We start from the raw sequence: 25,138 nt of genomic DNA, 5'->3' as shown, positions 1-25,138 counted from the left end.
GGACTCTCAAAAGTCTTCTCTAGCACCACAGTTCCAAAGCATCAATTCTTTGGTGCTCAGCCTTCTTTATGGTCCAACTCTCACATCCATAGTGATGTCTTTGCTTTTTAACATGCTGTCTAGGTTTGTCATAGCTTTCCTTCCAAGGAACAAGTGTCTTTTAACTTCATGGCTGCAGTCACTGTTTGCAGTGATTTTAAAGCCCAAGAAAAGGAAATCTGTCACTGTTTCCACTTTTTCCCTTTCTATTTGCCATGAAGAGATGGAACCAGATGTCATGGTCTTAGTTTTTTGAATGTTGAGTTTCAAGCCGGCTTTTTCACTCTCCTCTTTTACCTTCATCAGGAGGCTCTGTAGTTCCTCTTTACTTTCTGCCATTAGAAAGGTATTATCTGCATATCTAAGGTTGTTATTTCTTCTCACTTTCCGTTGCCTAGTGAGCTGTAAAAAGACATGGTCAGTAGTTCCCTGATGAACTCTTCAGTAAGCTGATTGGATTGAGTGCAGCATTAGGAATTTAGCTCTGGCAAACCTAGAAGAGCCTTATTTTGTGCCCACTTGGCCACCTGAGAAAACCCTGAAACCATAGTCACTTTGCTCCTATACTCTCAGCTTTTCATGATCTGGGAACCAAAATCATCACGTAACTTGAAGAGGTGATCCTCCTCATAGTCTACCTGCTTTTAGTTTAATTACTTGTTATTTGTTGGGAGCAATTCATATGCACATCTGAATCTCATCAACTCTTGGTAGCCAACAGGATGAATGCTTCCTGCTAAAATAGCCACAGCTTGAGGACCACTGGAGAGCTTGTGGAAAGACCATATTAAGTACTGATTAGCAAAATATGACCCCCAGTGACCCTTATCTATGGTGTTTGCAGTTAAAGGCAGTTTTTCCTTTGAATGTTTGATTCACTGAACACCTGTCAGTCGTAAGGCTGATGAAAGGCGACAATGGAAACATCACACCTGTGCATGTGAGCGTTCTTTAGCAATGGCTTTAGAATGAAAAGCCCAGAAGATTATAAGTAGAAAAGTGGCTCTGTCCATCATTCCCATTGCACACTCTGGAAACACAACAATGTACACTGCTAACCCAGTTTCCTTGAGAATGGTCCAGATAGTCCCATTGTCTCACAGATGTGTGGGTCAGGGGGTATGTCCCCCTATACATGACTGGAAGAGAAATGTCCAGATTTTGAAGGAACCTATAGCAAATCCCTGGAGGCATTTTTCAAGGGCTTAAGTCTTTAAAACTAATATGAAACATCTGTAAAACGTTTAAAAAAAACATTAAATGAAGTGAAATGTTTAATGATGAAATTTTGGGGGGGAAGCACATGTTAATATTAAAACTTAGTTTTTATTTTCCCCTTTGGTGATTTTTAGAGTATTTTACTAGGTGTTTTTTTGAGAGTTTTTTTTTTTTTCCTTTTTACCACATAGTACATATGTGGTAAAAAGAAATGTCTACTGTTTACATATGTCTACTATTTTACATATGTCTACTGTTTAGCCTTTTTCTTCTTCTCAGGAAGAAGTATTCTTTATTTTGTGATTTCAATTTAGACACTGGCCTCCTATAGCTATTGGTTCCCTTTTTATGGAATGGAGGGAAGTAAAATCTAATTGTGGGTTATTTTTTAAAATGACTGATAAGGGAAGTCCAGGCCACGTCCCACAGAGCTGTGTGTGCGCTGAGAACAGGATTGCTACCTCTTCCTAGGTGGTGCCTCCTCTGAGTCTGACAGAGAGCTCTCGGTGAGTTGTATCACTGATCCTCAGAAGGTTCTGACTCCTACCAGGACAGAGTTAATTGTAACAACGTTTCTCAGAATTCAGCTTTTCTGGGCAGGCTGGGCATTCGAGGATATAGACTCTCTGTGCCGAGTCAACATTCTGGTGAGATCTGCTGTCCCCATCAGTGAAAGAGATGGCTGGTGAAGACGGCAGCTGATGCAGAGCCCTAGGGTCCCCATGGATCCGGGACTCAGGGTCAGATTGCTCAGTCTCCTCGTACATACATCCTGAGGTCTTGACAGCGGGCGCCTGCCCTGGCTTCTCTGCCAATACTTGTTAATCCAATAAATTCTAAACCTGACTGATCCAGAGAATCACATGGGGAGCTTTAACAATTTAGATCCCGGCCCCAACTTAAATATTCTAATTTTGCAAAATTCAGGAGGAGTTTCCCAGGTTTGGAAATCTTGGATGTAGTGAAGATTCAGTTTTGTATTCCTAAGTAAAAACATATCCAGCTTTAGAGAGCAGGTGTGTGTGTGTGTATGTTAGTTACTCTGTCGTGTCTGACTCTTTCCAGCCCCATGGACTGTAGCCCCCCAGGTTTCTCTGTTCATGGGATTCTCCAGGCAAGAATACTGGAGTGGGTTGCCATTTCTTACTCTAGGACATCTTCCCAACCTTTTGCCTCCTGCATTGGCAGGTGGGTTCTTTACTGCCTGAGCTATCAGGGAAGCCAGAGAGCCGGTATGTGAGAACACAATGTCTGGTATTTCTTGCTACCAAGAAATGATGAGAAAGCATATATATTTTATCCATGTCTATGAGAAAGTTTTAAAGGATTTTTTTACATTTTGTTGCTAAGAGAAAGGCTCTTTCATTTTTATAAATTGACATCTGCATTTAGGAAGTGTGAATGTCAAGAATGTTTGATGACGTCTTTATGTTTTAGACTTAATTTTGTTTTAAAAGAGCTGTATATGGAGAGAATGGTGCTTGGCCTTGCAGGGTCTTGGATTTTCAACCAGTCCTCCTGATTGCACCACCTAGAAACATCTAGTGTGATCTACCATCCCAGCTTGCAGATTTTAACACTGAAAGTTCTGTTGGGTACCATGAAACACCTCAGTTTTGGGCAAACAAGAAAGTTGGTGATTCTAGCCACACCCTAGGAGCAAGACACGTGCTGTCTCCAATCCTAAGGCCATTCCAGACTCTCCTGGGCTCTGGTGGACTTCCCTAGCAGGCCTAGGATTCCCCTTTCTCCAGTCATGCACTTCCAGATCCCAAACTTTCGTTGACCTTTCTGTGCCACTTCTCTTTGTCTATCTGGAGTTTTACTTTTGTGGATACCCTTTGTGTTATTTTAGAGATATCATTTGCATTGTTAGCAAATGATGGCAATAACCATCCTGTAGGCAAGACACTATTTATTTATTGTGGGCTTTAAAATTTTTTTTTCTGTTGAGATAGAATTGAAATATATTGATAACATTGTGCAGCTTTCAGGTGTACAACAATCTGACTTGATATGCTTGTGTGTTACAGTACAGTCACCACGATCATGTTAGCTAACACCTCTACATATCATATAATTATCATTTCTTGTCCATGGTGGGAACAATTAAGGTCTAGTCTCTTAGAGACTTTGAAGTTTATAATGCAGTATTGTTGTCTATAATGTTATTGTGGACTTTGATGGTTTATCAAATTGCACATCAGAAATTAGGTGAAACTTTACCTAAAACCTACTCCAAGGCCCCAAAAGAAGAGAGCTTCCCCCTAACTACTAGGAGTTAGTACCTAGAGCCCCCTTTCTTTTTAAAATCTATTTTATTAAACCATAGTTGATTTATAATATTATGTTAATTTCTGTTGAACAGCAAAGTGATTCAATTATATATATATGTATATATGATGCACACATTCTTTTCCATTTTGGCTTATCATAGGATATTGAGCATGGTTCCTGGTGCTATACATAGGACCTTGTTGTTAATACATTCTATATGTAATAGTTTGCATCTGCTAATCCCAAACACCCAACCCATCCCTCTCTACCCACTCTCCTTGGTGTCCACAGTCTATTCTCTATTTCTGTGAGTCTGTTTCATAGATAAATTTATTTGTGTCATATTTTAGATTCTACATGTAAGTAATATCATATGGTATTTATCTTTCTGATTTACTTCATTTAGATTGATAATCTCTATGTCCATCCATATTGCTGCAAATGGCATTTCATTCTTTTTTTTATAGCTGAGTAATATTCCATTGTGCATATATATCACATCTTTATCATCTATTGATGGACATTTAAGTCATTTCCATGTCTTGGTTATTTTGAGCATACTGCTATGAACATAGGGGTACAAGTATCTTTCTGAATTATAGCTTTGTCGTATATATACTTGGGAGTGGGATTACTGGATCATATGGCAACTCTATTTTTAGTTTTCTGAGAAACCTCCATACTACGTCAATTTACATTCCCACCAGTAAAAGTGTTCCCTTTTTTCCCACACCCTCTCCTCATTGTAAGTGTTGATTTTCATTTCTCTAATAATTAGTGATGTTGGGCACCTTTTCACATGTTTGATGGCCACCTATATGCTTGAGCTCCCTTTCGCATGCTTTTTTTTTTTTTTTTGCCACTTGGATTCTGGGCTTCCTTGGTGGCTCAGATGGTAAAGAATCTGCCTGCAGTGCAGGAGACCCAGATTTGATCCCTGGGTCAGGAAGATCCCCTGAAGAAGGGAATAGCTACCCACTCCAGTATTTTTGCCTGGAGAATTTTATGGACAGAGGAGCCCAGAGGGCTACATAATCCCTGGGGTCACAAAGAGTTGGACACGACTGGGCAATTGTCATTTTCACTTTATTTGGATTCTGCCCACTTATTAGGCCACTTTCAATTTCCTCAAAAGTCTGGCCACACCCAAGGGTTTCATGAATTTAGTTAAAAAAAAACTCTCCAAAATTATTGGGTGGCAGGCAGTGTCATAGGACAGGTCACATCACAGGGCATATGATCACTGGCCACATTCCCCTCCCCACAGTCTCTCCAGACTACAGGACACTTCTGTCTGCACACAGGTATGCAGAGTGTCAGCTTCTATCATGAAAAGTGTTTTGATGACTGCTCTTTGTTCCATGCCATAATATTAAAATGAGAGAGTAAACATAAGGTGTTTATTTTGCTAATTATTAAACTGTACAGAGTTGGGGTGTTGGGTATCAAAGTCTCTTGCACTCTAAAGTTAGGAAATGAGAGGGATCATGTCCTATAAAATCAATCATTTCCATTTCAGAGAGCAGCAAGAGTAAGAATTGGGAGGAGGTGAGTGGTTTCTATATCATTTCACCATAACAAGAGGAATAAGAAAGATGATGATGGATGTTCTATTCAAGGACTTTACACATGCCAACAATTTTACTTTGATGATTTCACTATCATTCCTGTTTTCTAGATGAGGAAATTGCAGCTTATGATTATTAAAACAAAAACCTTGCCCAAGTTTCTACAAGTAGCAGACCTAGGATTCCTTCTCAGGCAACTTGACCCAAGAGCATGTGCTCTTTGCCTATATCCACATCACACTAAGAATGTGGAATGCTCTTTTCACAGATGTGTCAGCTGCACGTAATTTCAGAGCTGGTAGTAAAGAAGTGGAATGGTGTTTCTCTACCTCTTTTCATGCTTTGATTATAAAGCCTGGGTTACTAGTAGCTAGGTGCTCTGCAACTCCCCAAGACTGCACTAATGACCCTCTGGCTTCAGCATCCGTGAGGATGTGCAGGAGTTACTGGGCTGGGCTCTGCTTCATTGCAGCTGTCAGCACTGGATCACTGGAGTGGGGAGAGCTCTCCCCGCCACCATGGTTCCCTTCATAGGAGATCATGCTCACAGCCTGCTGTCTGTGATCTGAGCGTCCCCTTCTCCCTCTGCTTCACAGCCCTGAGCAGTCTCTCCCCACCAGGAACCCTCTGTAACACACCAGGAATCAGGAGTGAGCTACAGCTTGGGCTGAGAACACGGGTTCTCTGTGTTTGATACTAATAGGAACCATTTTTACAGGTTTTGATAAACTTCATTTCTTTTTTCTTGACACTGTGGTAACAAACATCTATAGATTTCAAAGGAGATGTGAAAAGTGTTACAATGAATTTTAAAATATGTCAAGTTTAGCTCTTGCCTCTCTTCAACCGAGGAATAGATTTTTTTTTCTAGAAGTGGAAAAAAGAAGGACCCTTACCTCTTTCAATATTCTCTGTGATTGAAGGTTGAAACTTGTTGGTTTGATGAAGAGAAGAGTGAAATAGCTGAGACTGCATGTCTGTAATTCTTTTTTAAAAAAAAATTTTTGTTGCAGTATAGTTGATTTACAGTGTTACGCTAGTTTCAGATATACAGCATAGTGATTCTGATTCAGTTAAATGTATATTCATTCTTTTTCAGATTCTTTTCCCATTTAGGTTTTGCAGAATCTTCAGTAGAGTTCTCTGTGCTGTACAGTACATTATAGCCCATTTGCTCCAGGTCATGAAGATTCAGTCAGGAAATGGAGAAATCAGGATATCCTATTGAAAAACAGGGACCCCCTTCTACTGCAGCTCTTTTCTGATGCTCTAGTTTTGTCTTTAAAATGGAGATAATGGCTTCAAGTTTCCTGTTCAGTATGGAGGGAACTTGAAAGTTGTCAGTCCTATCCTCACATAAGAGAAAAACTGAACAAATTGAAAATTAAGAACTCTTCACAGATACATTAGAGAATTGAGGTCACAGGGGAAAATGCTGCCACCAGACTGGAGATACAAATAGGCAGATATAGAGAATCATAATTTACTGGAATAGAAACCTCCATGGAGATCAGTACTATGGGAGGAAAACCTAAATGTAATTGGTAAAGAAAATGTAGCCTGTAGTTGATGAATTGCTAGAGGTGCCATGTGGACAAGTCGAAGAGATAAAAACTCCAGGGGGCCTCACACAGTTTTGAATTTTACCTCCAAGAGCTCTGCTAAACTCTCATAGTTAAGGTTGCGGAAAAAAACGCCCTTATGCTTCTATCGGGGGCTGAGGAAAGGTAGCCATTCTGAAATACACTCAGAACGTTCAGTTCCTCTAACATGGGGGTGCTAACAGTTAGATATTGATATCTGGGGGGGCAGTGAAAGGATGAGATGTGATAATATGTGTAAAGCACATAGTACAGTGTCTGTAAGAGCTGTTGTTACAGTTATTTTACCATTTTCCTGTGCATCCTGTGTGTTATCATCCACCTGTACTAAAGAAGCTATGCATGGAATAGAGATCAGATGCAGTCTGTGAGAGTTTCTGTGAAACTGAGCTGGAGGAATATCCTTAAAACTCAGAGCAACTTGCATCTTGCAAGTGTAAGCATAATTTGGTATACCATCATATACATTCCCCAGGAGTCCCATGAAATAGTAATTCATTCCTTTCCAACATAAAGAAAAGAGACAATTTCCAAATGCTGCTCTACTTTCTAGGTCCTTTACTTCAGAAACCAGGGTTAGAAAAGCCACTATTTACCCTCTAGTGTCCTGGCAACTTCCAGTTCCTTGGACAGCATCTTTTCAGCTCAGTGGTGATGGGTCTGCAGTGACACGGGTAGTGTTTGTTTTTTTTCAGCTGGCTCTCGCCAGAGCAAACAGTAGCAGACACATAGAGAAATTGTTGGCTGGAGACTGCAAAGAACATCACAGTTACAATCCATTCTAAAGAGACAAACACAGAGGCAGGCAAGCCAAGCACAGAGGAGTCCTTCACCAGGAGAAACCACCAGGGGCCAGGTGACAGGTGTTTGAAAATCCTGTGTTTTAATATTTTCCTTCTTGGTTTTTAAAATTTAGTCTTTCCTTTGTAACTCTCAGGAACAATTCCTTTTATTACCCTTTTCTTTTCCCTCAGGTAACAACTGAGATTTGAAACTAATTTATCTATTTCCATACTTCTCATATATAAGGTCCATCCGTACGTTCACTCTTCCAGTTTCAAAGAATTGCATTTCATTTTCTGGATAATTTACCCTCTTTCTTCTTCCCATTGACCTTCAGGCTGTTACCAGTAGTAGTAGATGGAACATAGTACATTTTAAATGACTTCTTTCTGTTTTTCTCATCAGATGCACAAAATGGCTTAGTGTAGTTTAGTTTTTTAAGCACCCGAGGGAATTCCTGCAGATAATTTGGCTTTCTTATTTATTTGGAAAAGCTAATGTTCAAAAATTCTGAAGTAGACTGTGGTTGCCTTTGTTAGTCAAAGGTAATCTGCTTGGTCCCTGGTCAGTAGGACTTCTGGGGAAACTATTAATTGAAATTAAAAATGACACGTCAATTAAATCTATGATCTGTTCCCTTTCTATTGAACCAAGGCACACCCAGAGGGCCAGCACAGTGACTTTGCTAGGCGCTAACTCCCAGAGGTTAAAAATTTGCTTCAAACTTGCCAGGGTCCTTAAGGACATATTGTAGAAGTCTCATTCATAGATTTATATATTCAGCAGGGTAAAAAAATTCATTGTTATTTGTCTACCAACTTATTAGCATTTTGATTAGCATCTAAAGTGAGTATATATAAAATGCATACTGATTAAACTTAGAAATGACATAGATCTGGAAGGGATAACTAATGTTCTTGATGAAAGGACATAAAGTTATCAGAACAGAACAGAATAGGAAATCAAAACAAGCAAAAGGAAGGGTAATAGAAAACATATAAAGGTTGATACTTTCATTAAAAAGTATATTGCCAAGGCATAGGATCGGGATGGGGAGACCCATGTTTTTAACAGTGAATGTGAAAAAAGGTGCTGAACATTTGAGAATTACTTTATTGTTAAGTGAAGTGTGATAGGACATAAGAATATTATTATACTCTGCACTGACCAGATAAATATCTGGAATATTGTGACCAATTGTAGGAGCCATGCATGGGATTTTGACATCTGCAGAGATGTCAGCTTTAACCTAGATGTGTGGACTGTTTTGAGCACGTCCCATGTGGAACAGAGGGGCTAAAGAAGCTGAGATTATCCAGTCAGGAGGAGAGGATGCTTATGGAGCTGTGATTCTGACACCTGAAGTTTTTTCAGAGGGTAAATTAATCATCTCTCTTGATTCATAAGGAAGAACACATGAACTATAGGGAAGTATATAGCTATAGGGAAGCTATAGGGAAGTAGATTTTAACTCAAATTTATGGAAGAAAATTTTAACACTTGTAGTTGTTCATCAGTGAAGTAGGCTTTTCACAGCCTAGCAAACTTTCTCTCACTTGATGGGGAGGGCTAGGCTAGAATACCAGTGTCATGCCAGCAAGAGGGACACTGTTGTAAGTGGAAGAAGGACAACCCTCAAGAGTGTTTCCCACTCTATGATTCTTTTAATTAATTTAAGATTAATACATTAAAAGGGTTTTCTCATATCTTTTATAAAATCCAGTTTGCTCTCTGGGACTTCCTTCATGCCCACTCATGTTTTCATATTTTCCCATGGGCATTTTGGAAACGTTCACATGAGGATATTTAAAAGTGTAGGCCAACTTGTATAGTGACTGTCTGTATGTCCCTTCGACATTCATATGCTGTCAGATTGCTTCACTTTTTACTGGGGGTAGAGTCAGTTTACAATGTTATTTACTTTCAGGTGTACAACAGAATGAGTGAGTCAGTTATGCATCTACATGTATCTCCTCTCTTAGGCTTTTTTCCCCATACAGGTCATCACAGAGTATTGAGTTGAGTTCCCTGTGCTATACAGTAGGTCTTTATTAGTTACCTGTTTTATACTAGTGTGTATATGTCAATCCCAATCATCCAATTTATCCCTCTCCCCCTTTCCTTCCTGGTAACTGTAAGATCGTTTTCTACATTTGTGACTGTTTCTGTTTTGTAAATAAAGGTTGCTTCATTTCTATCCTCAGCAAGATTAGGGCAGTCTGCTCCATTCTCTAAGCTAGGATATATTTCATTATTCTAAAGTTTAATGAAACACATATGCATTCTGAATGCACATCTTTGGGACTCACTGTGGATCTTATGGGGCTTCCCTGGTGACTCAGATGATAAAGAATCTGCCTGCCATGCGGGAGACCTGGGTCTGATCCCTGGAGAAGAGAAGATTCCCTGGAAAAGGGAATGGCAACCCCTTCCAGTATTCTTGCCTGGAGAATTCTATGGACAGAGTAGCCTGGTGAGGTACTGTCCATGGGGTCACAAAGAGTTGGATGAATGCTATTGGGGATATAAATCAGGAAATAGTTTGAAGAAACCACATACCATCTTCAAGGTTAGCAGGTTGACAGACTCTTCTAATTAATCCTTTGGAGGATCTCGATCCACATATCCACCAGCCTCATCCTTGCTCATCCTCTGTACTCCGGCCACCGTATTTGCTGCCACTGCAACTGGTATAATCAGCCTTTAAAATTGAACATCTTCTATTTATTATGCTGGAGAAAATTCCAGTATGGTTTTCTCTGTGTAAATCTGTACAGTTACATTTTAAAAGTGTATATAATGATGATGCCTATATTCCTGCAGGTTTGGAGTTGGTCTAATTTTGGACTAGGACTTGGGATTGATCAGCTTTCTTTATCACATTTTCTTTCAGGGCAGCCTAGAAATCCACAGGACTCAGTTAGAATCCCACCTCAGGGTAATGGTAGGTAGGTAATCAGGCTGAGAAAATGAGCAGGTCTAGGATACCCGTAGAGTTGTTTTCCGACTATGGCTTAACTGAACATGCTTAATTCAGAACCTAGTATCTGGGCTGCTTCATATAAAAGATGGTAAAAAGATCTGAACAAAGACCATTTGCAGGCATGGTGAAATTTAGCACCTCTGTAAGGGGGGAATCTTAATTGGTGAAAGGCTTATGTCTGCAGGAATAGGAGTGTCAAACGAAACAGTTACCTGGCTTTCTGGGGTATCAAAATTTATCAGAGCAAGACATCATTGTTCAAACCAATAGTCAAGAACTATAATCCTATTTTTGTTCTTGGCAGACTGCTTGTGTTGGGGGAAGTTTACCTTAGCATGTGCATTCCTGGGTCAGAAAGGAGAGTGATGATACCTGCCTGTTTTACTGGCCCAGTTTTTCCCACTGTAAACAATCATTCCAGTCATATTTACTGAGACATCTGTGTGGTTATGTGGACGTAAGATAGAGAAATGTTTAAGCTTATATTTATTAAGAAAGTGTGAAATGCAATCAGAATGTTTACTGTCCTTAAATTTCATAATATATACAGATTTTCTTTTTGCCTTTATTCTTATTCATATGGTTGTGTTCTCCTGCTGGCAGCATTTATAAAAAGGAAATACATTACTGCACCATCTCTCCTTTTTCCTTCATTTGTTTTGCACATACACAGCTCTGATTTCAGCAACCAGTGTGGTCTTAGATGAGACTGAGCACATATATTGTTTCTAGGGTTCAGCTGTCTTCTGGGGATTTTCTCTTTCAGTTCAGTTCAGTTCAGTCACTCAGTCATGTCCAACTCTTTGCGACCCCGTGGGCTGCAGCACGCCAGGCTTCCCTGTCCATCACCAAATCCCAGAGCTTACTCAGACTCATGTCCATTGAGTCGGTGATGCCATCCAACCATTTCATCTTCTGTTGTCCCCTTCCACCTTCAATCTTTCCCAGCATCAGGGTCTTTTCAAATGAGTCAGTTCTTCACATCAGGAGGCCAAAGTATTGGAGTTTCAGCTTCACTATCAGTCCTTTCTATGAATATTCAGGACTGATTTCCTTTAGGATGGATTGGTTGGATCTCCTTGCAGTCCAAGGGGCTCTCAAAAGTCTTCTGCAACACCACAGTTCAAAAAGATTTCTTTGGTGCTCAGCTTTCTTTATAGTCCAACTCTCACATCCAAACATGACTACTGGAAAAACCATAGCTTTGACTAGACGGACCTTTGTTGGCAAAGTAATGTCTCCACTTTTTAATATGCTGTCTAAATTGGTCATATCTTTTCTTCCAAGGAGCAAGTGTCTTTTAATTTCATGGCTGCAGTCACCATATGCAATGATTTTTGAAGCCCCACAAAATAAAGTCTGTCACTGTTTCCATTGCTTCCCCATCTATTTGCCATGAAGTGATGACACCAGATGCCATGATCTTAGTTTTCTGAATGTTGAGTTTTAAGCCAACTTTTTCAGTCTCCTCTTTCACTTTCATTAGGAGGCTCTTTAGTTCTTCTTCGCTTTCTGCCATAAGGGTGGTGTCATCTGCATGTCTGAGGTTATTGATATTTCTCCTGGTAATCTTGATTCCAGCTTGTGCTTCATTCAGCCCAGCATTTCTCATGATGTGCTCTGCATATAAGTTAAATAAGCAGGGTGACAATGTACAGCCTTGACATACTCCTTTCCCGATTTGGAACCAGGCTGTTGTTCCATGTCCAGTTCTAACTGTTGCTTCCTGACCTGCATACAAATTTCTCAAGAGGCAGGTCAGGTGGTCTGGTATTCCCATCTCTTAAAGAATTTTCCATAGTTTGTTGTGAACCACACAGTCAAAGGCTTTTCCATAGTCAATAAAGCAGAAGTAGATATTTTTCTGGAACTCTTTTGCTTTTTTGATGATCCAGCAGATATTGGCAATTTGATCTCTGGTTCCTCTGCCTTTTCTAAATCTAGCTTGAACATCTGGAAGTTCACAGTTCACATTTTGTTGAAGTCTGCCTTGGAGAGTTTTGAGCATTACTTTACTAGCGTGTGAGATGAGTGCAATTGTGCAGTAGTTTGTGCATTCTTTGGCATTGCCTTTCTTTGGGATTGGAATGAAAACTGACCTTTTTGAGTCCTGTGGACACTGAGTTTTCCAAATTTGCTGGCATATTGAGTGCAGCACTTTCATAGCATCATCTTTTACAATTTGAAATAGCTCAACTGGAATTCCATCACCTCCCCTAGCTTTTGTTCATAGTGAGGCTTCCTAAGGCTCACTTGACTTCGCATTCCAGGATGTCTGGTTCTCGGTAGTGATCACACCAACATGGTTATCTGGGTCGTGAAGATCTTTTTTGTACAGTTCTTCTGTGTACTTTTGCCACCTCTTTGCTGTCCCCCTAATAGAAAGATGGGATTTCCCTGCTGGCTCAGTTGGTAAAGAATCTGCCTGCGGTGCAGGAGACCCAGGTTCGATCCCCAGGTTAGGAAGATCCCCTGGAGAAGCAAATGGCAACTCACTCCAGTATTCTTGCCTGGAAAATTCTATGGACCCAGGAGCCTGGTGGGCTTCAGTCCATGGTGTCACAAGAGTCGGACATGACTTAGCAACTAAACCACCACTAATAGAAGGATGTACTTATTAATCAGAATTTATAAGGAATGAAAAAAGACTGTCTAGCCAAAGACTTTAGGCAGACAATAGAACTTTCTGCAGTTATGACAGTGCCCTGGACCTGCCCTATCCAGTGTTGCAGCCACTGACCTCAGGTAGCTCTTGTGCATTTGAAATGTGGCTAGTGTGAGTGAGGAACTGAATGTTTAATTGTATTTAGTTTAAATATAAACAGGCATATGTGAATAGTAGCTACTGTATTGAAGAGCACAGCAAAGAAAGAATTCATAGCATCAGCAAAGATAATCAGGAAAATGCACTGATCAGTGAGATTCACCCTTTTAACTGCCTCATTTCTATATGGAGCCAGATGTCACTTAGAGAATGCAGCAGGATTTTTGATAGATGTTAAAATGGTCATCGAAAAAACGTGAGGAAAGATCCACCCAGAGGATTTTTAATTACTATAGAGATTATTCTTTATTCTATGCTGGTCTCTTTTTACATCTGTCATACAGATTTACCATCGGTTATTTTCACAAGTGTTTCAGGTTGGGTAGTACTTTTTTTTTCCATTTCATAGAAGAGAGGAAACTGAGGTACACTGATTTAAAATTAAAAAAACCTTAATGTTCTAGAGCCAGTAAGTGGTGGAACCAAGGTTTGAACCCAGGTAGAGTTCTTCATGAATGCATCTGCAATGAATCTTTCCCACATTGTCTTTAGAGCATATGTGCATATTTCCTTAGTTCTCTTTGGAAACTGGGCTGGGAGGTGTTAAGAACATGAGCCCTGGCACCACACTGGTTGATTTGAATCCTGCCTCTACTACTTACAAAGTGTGTGAAATTGAGCAAATTACTTAGTATCTCTGAGCTTCAACTGTCTCCTTTTAATACGTAAATAATAAAGACACCCGCTTATAGGGTTGTGATGAGGATTAACAATTCCTGGCACGTTGTTTGAACCATACATATTTGTCATTATCATTATTTTTTATTTGAAAGAGATTGATCATGTATGTAAGGATGTTGACTTAAAGTGATATTAATAGTTGAAATAGAGATAGGCTTTGGGTATGCGTCCCTAGAAAATAAGAGAGACCTTAATAATTCAGATAACTCAGGAAAAAGCACCCTGCTGTTGAGCCACTTTGGTGTCGCCGTTACTGGAATTACAAAGTTCCAGAGTCTGCGTGCCCTCATATCTTCGCTTTTCATGTTACATCTCCTTTGGTGTCTTTGATTCGTTCTGAATGCTGAGCAGTGACAAACACTGACACAGCTGGAAAGAGCCATAAGATTTGCTTTGCTGTCTTCCAGCAGGGAATTATTGCCATGGATACCAGCATCAGAGGAAGGCTGGGGAGCTCTCTCAACTTGTCTCCTAAGTGGTCTGACATCTGTTTCTGGCAAGGCCAATAATGAATGTGCTGCTAGCTTCATAGCAAACGGCAGACTCATCCACACCTCTTTTGTTTTTTCCCCACAGATGGCCTCTGCCCAAGATGCCAGGTATGGCCAGAAAGACTCCTCTGATCAGAACTTTGACTACATGTTCAAACTGCTCATCATTGGCAATAGCAGCGTGGGGAAGACATCTTTTCTCTTCCGTTACGCGGATGACTCCTTTACATCTGCATTCGTCAGCACAGTTGGGATAGATTTCAAAGTCAAAACCGTATTCAAAAATGAAAAGAGAATTAAGCTTCAGATTTGGGTAAGTGACTTTGAACCGACAGCATCCTTCAGTCTAGGGCATGGACCATGTACGTGTGTGTGAGGCAAACGCTTTCTGCCTTGTTCTGACCCCACAGGGGTCCATCAGCCTTCATTGCCAGGTTCTTGGCCACAGCACATTCTAGTTCAAAGGCCAAGAGAGTGATGCCTCTCTAAGCTGTGGAGACTGAATTAGACCTTGTTGTCATTTGATGCTTCTTAAGACTCTCTAGAAGAAAGGAAATCCAAATGTCTGTCTGTTGTGGTAAGGAACACTCAACAGAAAGTCTGGCTCTGTCTTGTACGGGTCTGTGTGACCTGGAGCAAGTCTCTGGGTCCTTCTCTGCCACTTTTCTAATCCACAAAATAGGCAAACTGAACCTAGCCCTTTTAGGTCACAGGAAGCAGCCTACCCTGGTCATTTTAAAGCATAATGTAGAGAAAGTTTAGGTTTAGTCCCTTCATGATGCCCCAGCTAAATTTTGAAAATTGTCTATTTCATCTCCTCAGACCTTGTGTTTTCAGTGCCAAGAGTTATGTTTACCACACGGTCCAACACAGCAAGACACATGAAATAAAGAATTTATTTTAAACAGGGTTTTTTTTTCTAAGGAGAAGGTTCTTCAATAAGTTTTGAGACCATGTGTCTGGTTTTCTGCCTCTTCTCTCCCCCGTAGAAGATCAGAGATTCCTTAACTAAATGGTTGTGATAACTGAGGAGAATAGCAAGCGAGAAACAGAAGAAAAAGTATGTATGGGTAGCAGGTTTGAAAGAAATAAGAGATGAAATAACAAAAAAATTGACTATACCAATAGAGAGTTATATAGTATTTTTTGTACATCATGTAATGTATGAGCGCCATGGTAGAATGCTTTTAAAGTGAGTTTTGGTCCCCTTTCTCTGTTCTTTTGTGCATCTGCCGCTCAAATGGATTTGAGCTATAAATGGATGTTTCCAAGAGTTTAGCTTTCTGTCTTCTTCTGAGACAATTCCAACACCTACTAACATTTGTTGCTGGTGCCAGGGCTGATTTGTAGGACTGATGATAAGCTTGCCTCCTCAAATATGAAAAGCTGTAAGAAAGACAAATCTTGGAGTAAAGCATTTAAATATTTTTTAGAGGAAAGATCCCTTAAGATATATGTATATAATAAATATAGCAGATGTCCTTTCATATTTTAAAGCTCTTAGGAATAAAATTCAAAGGTGCAGGTATACATACAGGTAGATATCCTCTTAGGCAGCTTACAGTAGATTGTCAGTTTTTTACTTATTCTCATTATGGAGTTTTCAAAGTCTAATTAGAACTCAGAAAAGAACTTGAAAAAATAGACCCAGTTCCCATTGCTGCTCTACTGGTTCCCAAAGATAATTTTGTTGGGTGGATCCGTCTTTAGAAGCATGCGGCCCTGTATACAGAGACAGAAAGAGCTGTGTTTATTGCTTCATATTCTCTTCCTTTTGAACTTTAAGCAACTGATTATTATATGGAGATAACTTTCAGATCCAGGCCTAAGAAAGGTCTCTTTGTTTTCATGGGCTTTGGTGTATTAAAAATTAATTTGGTAACTACACATCTCTCACCTTTGTAACCATGTTCTTTCTGCTAACACAGAAGAACTGTCATTTCTCTGGCTGACAGCTCCTGCCATTAATCTTAGGAATATTTAAAGGTGGTTGTTGTGATAGTTTCAGTAAAACACCAACATGGTGTATAAGTGCAATCCTATAATCTCTAGCAGTTTCTCAATTTAGGTTCTTGAAAGAATTGCTTGGTAGAGATGTAAAGTCATCTGTCCTTAATATAAAACAGATATACTTCAAATAATATACATTTTTGAGAATTATAATTGCATACTTACAAAAATATTTCAAAACCCTCAGGGATAGTACCAGGCCAGAGCTCACTCCTGTACACTGAATTTCAGTTGCATCTGTTTTTTACGGGGGAGCCTGGTGGGCTGCCGTCTATGGGGTTGCACAGAGTCAGACACAGCTGAAGTGCGTTAGCAGCAGCAGCAGCGTCCATAATCCAGGCTTCCCCAGTGGCTCAGTGGTAAAGAATCTGCCTGCAATGCAGGAGCCACAGGAAATGCGGGTTCGATCCCTGGGTCAGGAAGATCCCCTGGAGAAGGGTATGGCAACCTACTCCAGTATTCTTGCCTGGAGAATCCCCGTGGACAGAGAGGCCTGGTGGGCTATAGTTCATGGGGTTACAAAGAGTCAGACATGATTGAAGTGACTTCCATGCACACGTGCATCCATAATCCACCATTTCCCCAAAACCTCTAATTCTCTTCATAGCCCAGTTCAGCCTGGGACCTCATCCTCCATTCTGTGGACACCCACACTCCCTTCAGGGACAAGCCACCCAGAAACCCTTCACCCAGCTCTCTCCTCAGTCACAATGGTAGTCTGATGGCCACTATTTTCTTTGTGATCAAAACAATCTTATTTCTTCCTCTTAGGGACATTGGGAACTCTTAACGAACCCATGATTCTAGGGGTGTGAAAGTAGATTTGACACTACCTTATTCTAACTGGTCTACTAGATTGTGAACCACTCAAAAGCAAAGATTTTGGCTCATCGAGCCTATAATATAGTTGGGAAAAGAAATGAATGCTCATGGAGTAACTATATGTCTATAAGCAAATATCAAGTTGTGTAAATATTATATGTAGCTAGCATTTATTGAGCATATACCTATGCCTTACATCTAATTCCCACAACAACCAAACTGTCTATTATTACTCCTATTTTGTACAAGAAACCTGAAGGTTTTTGTTATTGTTCACTTGCTAAGTCCTGTCTGACAAATTAAATGGCTTGTCCAAGATCATAGATGTCAAGGGGTTGATTCCAGGCTAGGTCTATCAAATTCTAATGCTTTGGTTTGTTCCCCTTCACCATGTTGCCCTAATTAAGATGCGTTCTCTTGATCAGGTGGTAGAATCTTAGACAATGTATCCTGGGATGCTGAAGAACATGTTTTTGAAAGAGTTTGACCATCTCAATGACTTCAGTCATGCAGAGGGAGAAAGGATAAAGAGTAACAGGCTAGCTTGCTTAAATCTAAACATTCCTACAGTAATTCTAGGGTTTCTTGCTTTGTTATAACTATAGTGGGAAATAATTACTTGTGTACAGTTTTTTTAACTTTATTTATTTGGGACTGTATCTGGCATTGATGGTTTGCCGTTTTATATGCTAGTAGTCAAACATGAACTGTTTTCCCCAACTAATAGTATTTTTATGCACTTGTATTAATGTGTAACAAATTCATTAAGGTGTCTACAACTGTCTTAGCCTGAACTGTGTATGATCTGTTTCTACTTGCAACATTTCTGAAACCAAAGGTGGGAGTTTTCCAAACCAAGAAATTCTTCATTTCTATGCAGATACTAACTAGATGTCCTATAATTTAATACGATGTTGACACTAGTTACCCAGAGTTAGCACAGATCCCACAAGTAAAGGAATCAGTTCCACAAACCTACCCCTTCTCCTCCCATCCCCACTTCAGACACCCATCACAAACCTGGGCCCCTGTCCTTTTGACCTACAGGCTATAAATTGACAGGTCCACAACCCCACACCTCAGGGTTGATACATTGCTAGAACAGCTCACAGAATTCAGGAAAACTTTACTTACTGTTACCAATTTGTTATAAAGGACACAACTCAGGAACAACCAGATAGAAGAGAAGCATAGGGCAAGTTTTTGTGGGGGAGGGAGGGTTCAGCATCCTGCAGTCTCTGGGGTGTTACCCTCCCAGCACCTTGATACATTCACCGACACCAAAGCTCTCTAAACCTCATCCTTTTGAATTTTTATGGAGCTCCCTTTATATAGGCATGACAGATGCAATCCTTGGTCATTGGTGATTAATTCAGTCTTCAGCCTGTCTCCCCTCCCAGAGGTCAGGGTTGGGACTGAAAGTTTCAACTTTTTGATCACATAAGTTGTTCTTCTGACAATCAGCCCCTATTCTTTTTATTTTTAATTTTATTTTATATTGGAATATAGTTGATTTACAATGTTGTAATAACCCCTCATTTTGAAACTATGTAGGTGTAAACCAGGAGTCGCCTCATTAGCATGAACTCTTGGGTGGCTGGATGGGGCTTATTATAAATAATAAAACATGCTCCTTTCACTCCTATCACTTAGAAAATTCCAAGGATTATGGAAGCTCTGTGTCAGGAACCAGGAGGAAGACCAAATATGTGTTTCTTGTTCTATCACACTATCAGAGCCTATTATATATTTCAAAGCAAGAGAAGCAAAATTGTTTCATAGTGATAAAAATCATCATGGATTAATCCAGTTCGTTATCATCTTTACCAAGAAAAGCTATAGATATTCATGTAATTCTGATCACTCTGTTTTATTTTTTATTTTTTTCCCATTTATTTTTATTAGTTGGAGGCTAATTACTTTACAATATCGTAGTGATTTTTGCCATACATTGACATGAATCAACCATGGATTTACATGTGTTCCCCACCCTGAGCCCCACCTCCTCCCCTCCCGCCTCCCTCTCCATCCCATCCCTCTGGGTCTTCCCAGTATACCAGCCCTGAGCACTTGTCTCATGCATCCAACCTCTGGGCTGGTGATCTGTTTCACCCTTGATAGTCTACTTGTTTCAATGCTATTCTCTCAGAACATCCCACCCTTGCGTTCTCCCACAGAGTCTGAAAGTCTGTTCTGTACATCCATGTCTCTTTTTCTGTTTTGCATATAGGGTTATAGTTACCATCTTTTTAAATTCCATATATATGCATTAGTCTACTGTATTGGTGTTTATCTTTCTGGCTTACTTCACTCTGTATAATGGGCTCCAGCTTCATCCATCTCATTAGGACTGATTCAAATGAATTCTTTTTAATGGCTGAGTAATATTCCATGGTGTATATGTACCACAGCTTCCTTATCCATTCATCTGCTGATAGGCATCTAGGTTGCTTCCATGTCCTGGCAATTATAAACAGTGCTGCGATGAACATTGGGGTGCATGTGTCTCTTTCAGATCTGGTTTCCTCAGTGTGTATGCCCAGGAGTGGGATTGTTGGGTCATATGGCAGTTCTATTTCCAGTTTTTTAAGGAATCTCCACACTCTTCTCTATAGTGACTGTACTAGTTTGCATTCCCACCAACAGTGTAAGAGGGTTCCCTTTTCTCCGCACCCTCTCCAGCATTTATTGCTTGCAGACTTCATTTATTGCTTGTAGACTTGATCACTCTGTTTTAAACTGCCCACAAATAGAACTGTTTCCAGATTAGGAAATGAAGGTATATGAAGAGGTGAAGTGATTTGACTTCACCTCACAGTTAGTGCCAGAGCAGAGTCTAAAATCCAGGTCTTCTTCTAGCTAAGCCAGTCTGGTTGCCACTTCACACTCAAAGGAAGTGCTGTGTTATGACAGTTGTGATACATCTCATATCTGGTTTCCAGTGTTGCCATTAGGCAAAGGAATGTCAAATTTGAGGCAAGAGTACTTCCACAGTGTCAGCAAGAGAGAACCTGAGTGGTAAGACTGCCCAGTTTTTTATTTGTTGCTGTTCAGTCACTAAATTGTGCCCTACTCTTTGTGACCCCGTGGACTGCAGCATGCCAGGCTTCCCTGTCCTCCATTATCTCCCGGAGTTTGCTCAGACTCATGTCCATAGAGTCAGCCATGTATTCCAACCATTTCATCCTCTCTTGCCTCTTCTCCTCCTGCCTTCAGTCTTTCCCAGCATCAGGGTCTTTTCCAATGAGTTGGCTCTTCGCATCAGGTGGCAAAGTATTGGAGCTTCAGCTTCAACATCAGTCCTTCCAATGAATATTCAGGGTTGATTTCCTTTAGGATTGACTGGTTTGATCTCCTTGCTATTCAAGGGACTCTCAAGAGTCTTCTCCAGCACCACAGCTCGAAAGCATCAATTCTTTGATGCTCAGCCATCTTTATGGTCCAACTCTCACATCCATCCATATATGACTACTGGAATAACCGTAGCACTGACTGTACAGACTTTATTGGCAAAGTGAAGTCTCTGCTTTTTACTATGTTGTCTAGGTTAGTCATAGCTTTTCTTGCAAGAAGCAAGCGTCTTTTAATTTCATGAGTAGGTGTTTTGCATGTGCTGTGGGGTGAGGGGTGGCACAGGATTCTGAAACCACAGACTGGATTATTGGATTTTTAATGATCCACATTTAAAGAAAGCATTTTAACAGCTACTAGAAACATTGACATTTCTTTCTGGATGTATTACACCTCCTGTCTGTGGAAGTTGATTACTGCCTTGGAATAAACTTGTTTAGAGACATACCATGGTTCATTTGTACTAGGTTACATTCCTTTAGTATCTTTATGAATCCCTCGGTCCTTCACTACATTAACATTTCTTGTTGCATTTTTATTTATTATCAAGTAAAAATTTTTCAGAATTTTTGAGACTTCAAGTATTAGAGCTGGTTCTTTTATTTTGTGTGTCTATTTAATGCTATGAAGAATATATTGGAGGACAATTGTGTATAGGCTTTTTTCTTTAACTACAGTAAAATATTTCACAGCTGGAGTCTATAATATTTTGCTTTTAATTTTAAAGTAGTTTAGCTTCATGAAAGACTTTGTAGAGTGGATTTCCTCCCAGTGAGAAGACTGAAAAATAATGCAACACCCATTACTAAGAATATCTTAGTATTGTATTTATTTTCAGTGTCTATATTACTACTGTATGAACTTTGAGGCCTATAGCCATCTACAAAATAAAGAATACTGGTAATTCTTGAAACTAGACTATGTAGAGAACTGGGTTTGAATTTGTGGTTCTCCTGAATAAAAGGCAAGTTCCTTTACTTAAAGAAAGCACTTCTCCTTTTTAAGTTAGGTCTACATTGTTCAAGTCCAGAAATCAAGGTTAATTCTAACTAATAAAAGACTTGACTTGAAAAATTCACAGCTTAATTAGAGGATATAGGTTTAAAGTGGGCAGGGGGCAGGTAGACAGAGGGGATTGCTGTTTCCTTATTAGTTAGAACTGGCATTTTATCATTTTTGCATTCTCTTTTTCCCACCCTCAACCTCACCACTCCTTATCCTTTCTGTCCCTCTTTCCCCTTTCCCCATCTTCTTCCCTCCTTCATTTCTGAGCTCTGGCCAGCCTGAGTTAGGAAGGACGTCATCCTCATGGTGATCAGAGGCCTGCCACAGCAGATGTACACGTTGTGCACTGAACAAGGGCACCAACCAGGGTTCAAGTGTGACTGCGCTCCAGCCAGAGAGCCACATGCTGAGCTGTGCTCAGCCCCAGGAAGGGGTGCCTTTTCCTTTTCACAAAAATGTCATCTGCTCATCAAGCATGTGCTGCTAGTCCACACGCAACGAAAGGGAATTCTGATTTCCATCCAGCAGCCATATATGTAGGTGGTGTCCATCAAAATCTAATGCAGGAGATGGGTGAGCAAACTGAGAAGATATTAACCCTGCTTCCCCAGCTCAGTTCTGGAGGAAGATGGTATTTTAAAAGACAGGTTTTATTGTTATTTAGATGTTGAGGCCACAGATCAGGAAACAACTGCCATTGAAAGACTAGTTTGTTATGCTCCAAGATTTTAAGAGGACACATGGGCTTGGGGAGGAGGGCCTTGGGAGCGAGGGGGAGTCCCTGAGTGGGTCAGGAGGCAGAAAGGGGAATGTGATGACAGCCTCAATTGTGGTTTCTGTATAAGACATGTAAGCAGGCTGAGGACTGGCTAGTCTGAATTCCTGCAGCAGGCCCTGGGGCTTAGTGGCTTTCCTAAGTCATCAGATGCCTGGCTCTGGAGTGATTAGGCCAGGGGCATAGTGCCCAGTGTGAGAACCCAAGACTGGGGTGGTTGCCCTGTGAACTCTGTATTGATGGTTTGCATTGAAAAGTGAGTTCCAGTGAGTTGTTTACTATCTCTGAGAGTTAACTAATTGATCAGGGCAGTCCCTCCATGATCCACAAGTCCCAGCTGTCAAAGCATCTGAATACAGAAAGAAAAGTGAAAGTGAAAGCTGCTCAGTCATGTCTGACTCTTTGCAACCCCATGGACTGTACAGTCCAAGGAATTCTCTAGGCCAGAATACTGGAATGGGTAGCCTTTCCCTTCTCCAGGGGATCGTCCCAACTCAGGGATTGAATCCAGGGTTCGACGTTGCAGGTGGATTCTTTACCAGCTGAGCCAGAAGGGAAGTAAAAGACATGCTTAATATAGCAGGCAGGTTCTTGGAGCCCCAGGGGTGGCTTATGTCATTAATTCTGCTCTTACAAATGCTTATGATTTCAACCATTCTCACTACAGACTCGGTGCATTTCTGGGTCTCAGTGTTTAGAGACTTCAAGTGTTGGGGTCAGGAAAAGATCTTTATGATTGTCCTGAAAATTTGATGATACAACTGATAAGAGCCTCACTGTAATGAACCCAGTGTTGACCCACAAAGTAAGCACTTTGTGTGCATTTTAGAATGTCTTTTTTGCCAAACCCCATGAAGGAATGTGGTTATTCCTATTAGCCCTGTTTTACAGATGAAGAAAATAGAGGGGGAAAAGTGGAAACAATGACAGATTTTATTTTCTTGGGCTCCAAAATCATTGCAGACAGTGACTACAGCCATGAAATTAAAAGATACTCCCCACTTGGAAGAAAAGCTATGACAAATCTAGACAACATATTAAAAAGCAGAGACATTACTTTGTTGATAAAGGTCTGTATAGTTAAAGCTATGGTTTTTCCAGTAGTTATGTATGGATGTGAGAGTTGGACCATAACGAAGGCTGAGTGCCAAAGAATTGATGCTTTAGAAGACTCTTGAGAGTCCCTTGGACAGCAAAGAGATAAAACCAGTCCATCCTAAAGGAAATCAACCCTGAATATAAAGGACTAATGCTGAAGCCAAAGCTATAATATTTTGGCCACCTGATGCGACGAGCAGACTCATTGGAAAAGATTCTGATGCTGGGAAAGATTGAGAAGAAGGAGATGATAGAGGTTGAGAAGGTTGGATGACATCACTGACTCAATGGACATGAGTTTGAGGAAACTCTGGGAGTTGGTGAAGGACAGGGAAGCCTGGTGTGCTGCAGTCCATGGGGTTGCAAAGAGTTGGACATGACTTAGCCACTGAACTGAACTGATCCTAGAGAATGTTCCAAATGCATCTGAGAATGTGTATTCTGCTGCTTTTGACTTGAATGCTCTATAAATATCAATTAAGTCCATCTGACTCTATAATGCTCTATAAATAACAGATAGGTCCATCTAATTCTTTAATGATTTTCTGTCTTGATGGCTTGTCCATTGATGTAAGTGGAGTGTTAGAATCCCCCACAATTATTTTGTTACTGTCGATTTTTCTTTTTATGACTGTTAGTATTTGCCATATATATTTAGCTGCTCTTATATTGGGTGCATATATGTTTACAATTGTTGTATCTTCCTTGATTGCTCCCTTGATCATTATGTAGTGTCCTTCTTGTCTCTTTTAACAACCTTTATTTTAAAGCCTATTTTGTCTGATATGAGTGTCACTTCTTCAGCTTTCTTTTGATTTCCATTTGCATGGAATACCTTTTCATCCTCACACATTCAATCTGTATGCATCCCTAGATCTGAAGTGGGTCTCTTATAGATAGCATGTGTTAGTGTATGGGTCTTATTTTTGTGTTCATTTTAGCCAGTCTGTGTCTTTTGGTTGGGGCATTTAATCCATTTACATTTAAGGTAATTAATGATATGTATATGCTTATTGCTGTTTTGGATTTGTTTTGTAGGTCTTTTTCTTCCCTTCGTCTTTTGTTCTCTTGTGATTAGATGACTAACTTTAGTGCTGTGTTTGGATTGCTTTGCTTTTTGTGTGTCTATTATAGACTTCCCGTTGGTGGTAACCATGAGGATTTGATATAGCAGACTGTATCTGTATAAGATGGTTTTAAATTACTAGTCTTTGACTTTCTGAAGCATTTACTACAGTCTGCGTTTGTACTCTTCTTATGATCGTTGGTTTTGGCATCATATTTCTGTGTGGATGATTTCCTGCCTTTACTGTATACTTGCCTGAACTGGCCAACCTTCCCATTTGTAATTTTTTTGTTTCTAGTTGTGTCTTTGTCTTTTCTGCTTAGAGAAGTTCCTTTAGCATTTTTTTGTAAAGCTGTTTTGGTAGTGCTGAAATCCCTTAGCTTTTGTTTGTCTGTAAAGCTTTTGATTTCTCCATCAGATCTGAATGAGAGCATTGCTAGGTAGAGTATTCTTCATTGTAGGTTTTTCCCTTTCATCACTTTATATGTATCATGCCACTTCCTTCTGACCTGTAGAGATTTTGCTGAAAAATTAACTGATAGCCTT

General features: G+C 40.2%; 1 protein-coding gene across 2 annotated transcripts in view; it reads left to right on the top strand.

Annotated features, from left to right (window-relative positions):
- RAB3C (RAB3C, member RAS oncogene family) overlaps positions 1-25,138 on the top strand; it is a 290,840-nt gene that overhangs the window by 10,403 nt on the left and 255,299 nt on the right. For both annotated transcript variants that reach the window (XM_061129756.1, XM_061129755.1), the window contains exon 2: positions 14,551-14,778. In XM_061129756.1, coding sequence (XP_060985739.1) covers positions 14,551-14,778 — 228 coding nt within the window. The remainder of the gene's footprint in view (positions 1-14,550; positions 14,779-25,138) is intronic.

Source organism: Dama dama, chromosome 25 (assembly GCF_033118175.1).
Source record: "Dama dama isolate Ldn47 chromosome 25, ASM3311817v1, whole genome shotgun sequence".
Taxonomy (NCBI): Eukaryota; Metazoa; Chordata; class Mammalia; order Artiodactyla; family Cervidae; genus Dama; species Dama dama.
Note: the sequence above shows the minus strand (reverse complement) of the source record. Positions and strands in the feature narration are given on the sequence as shown.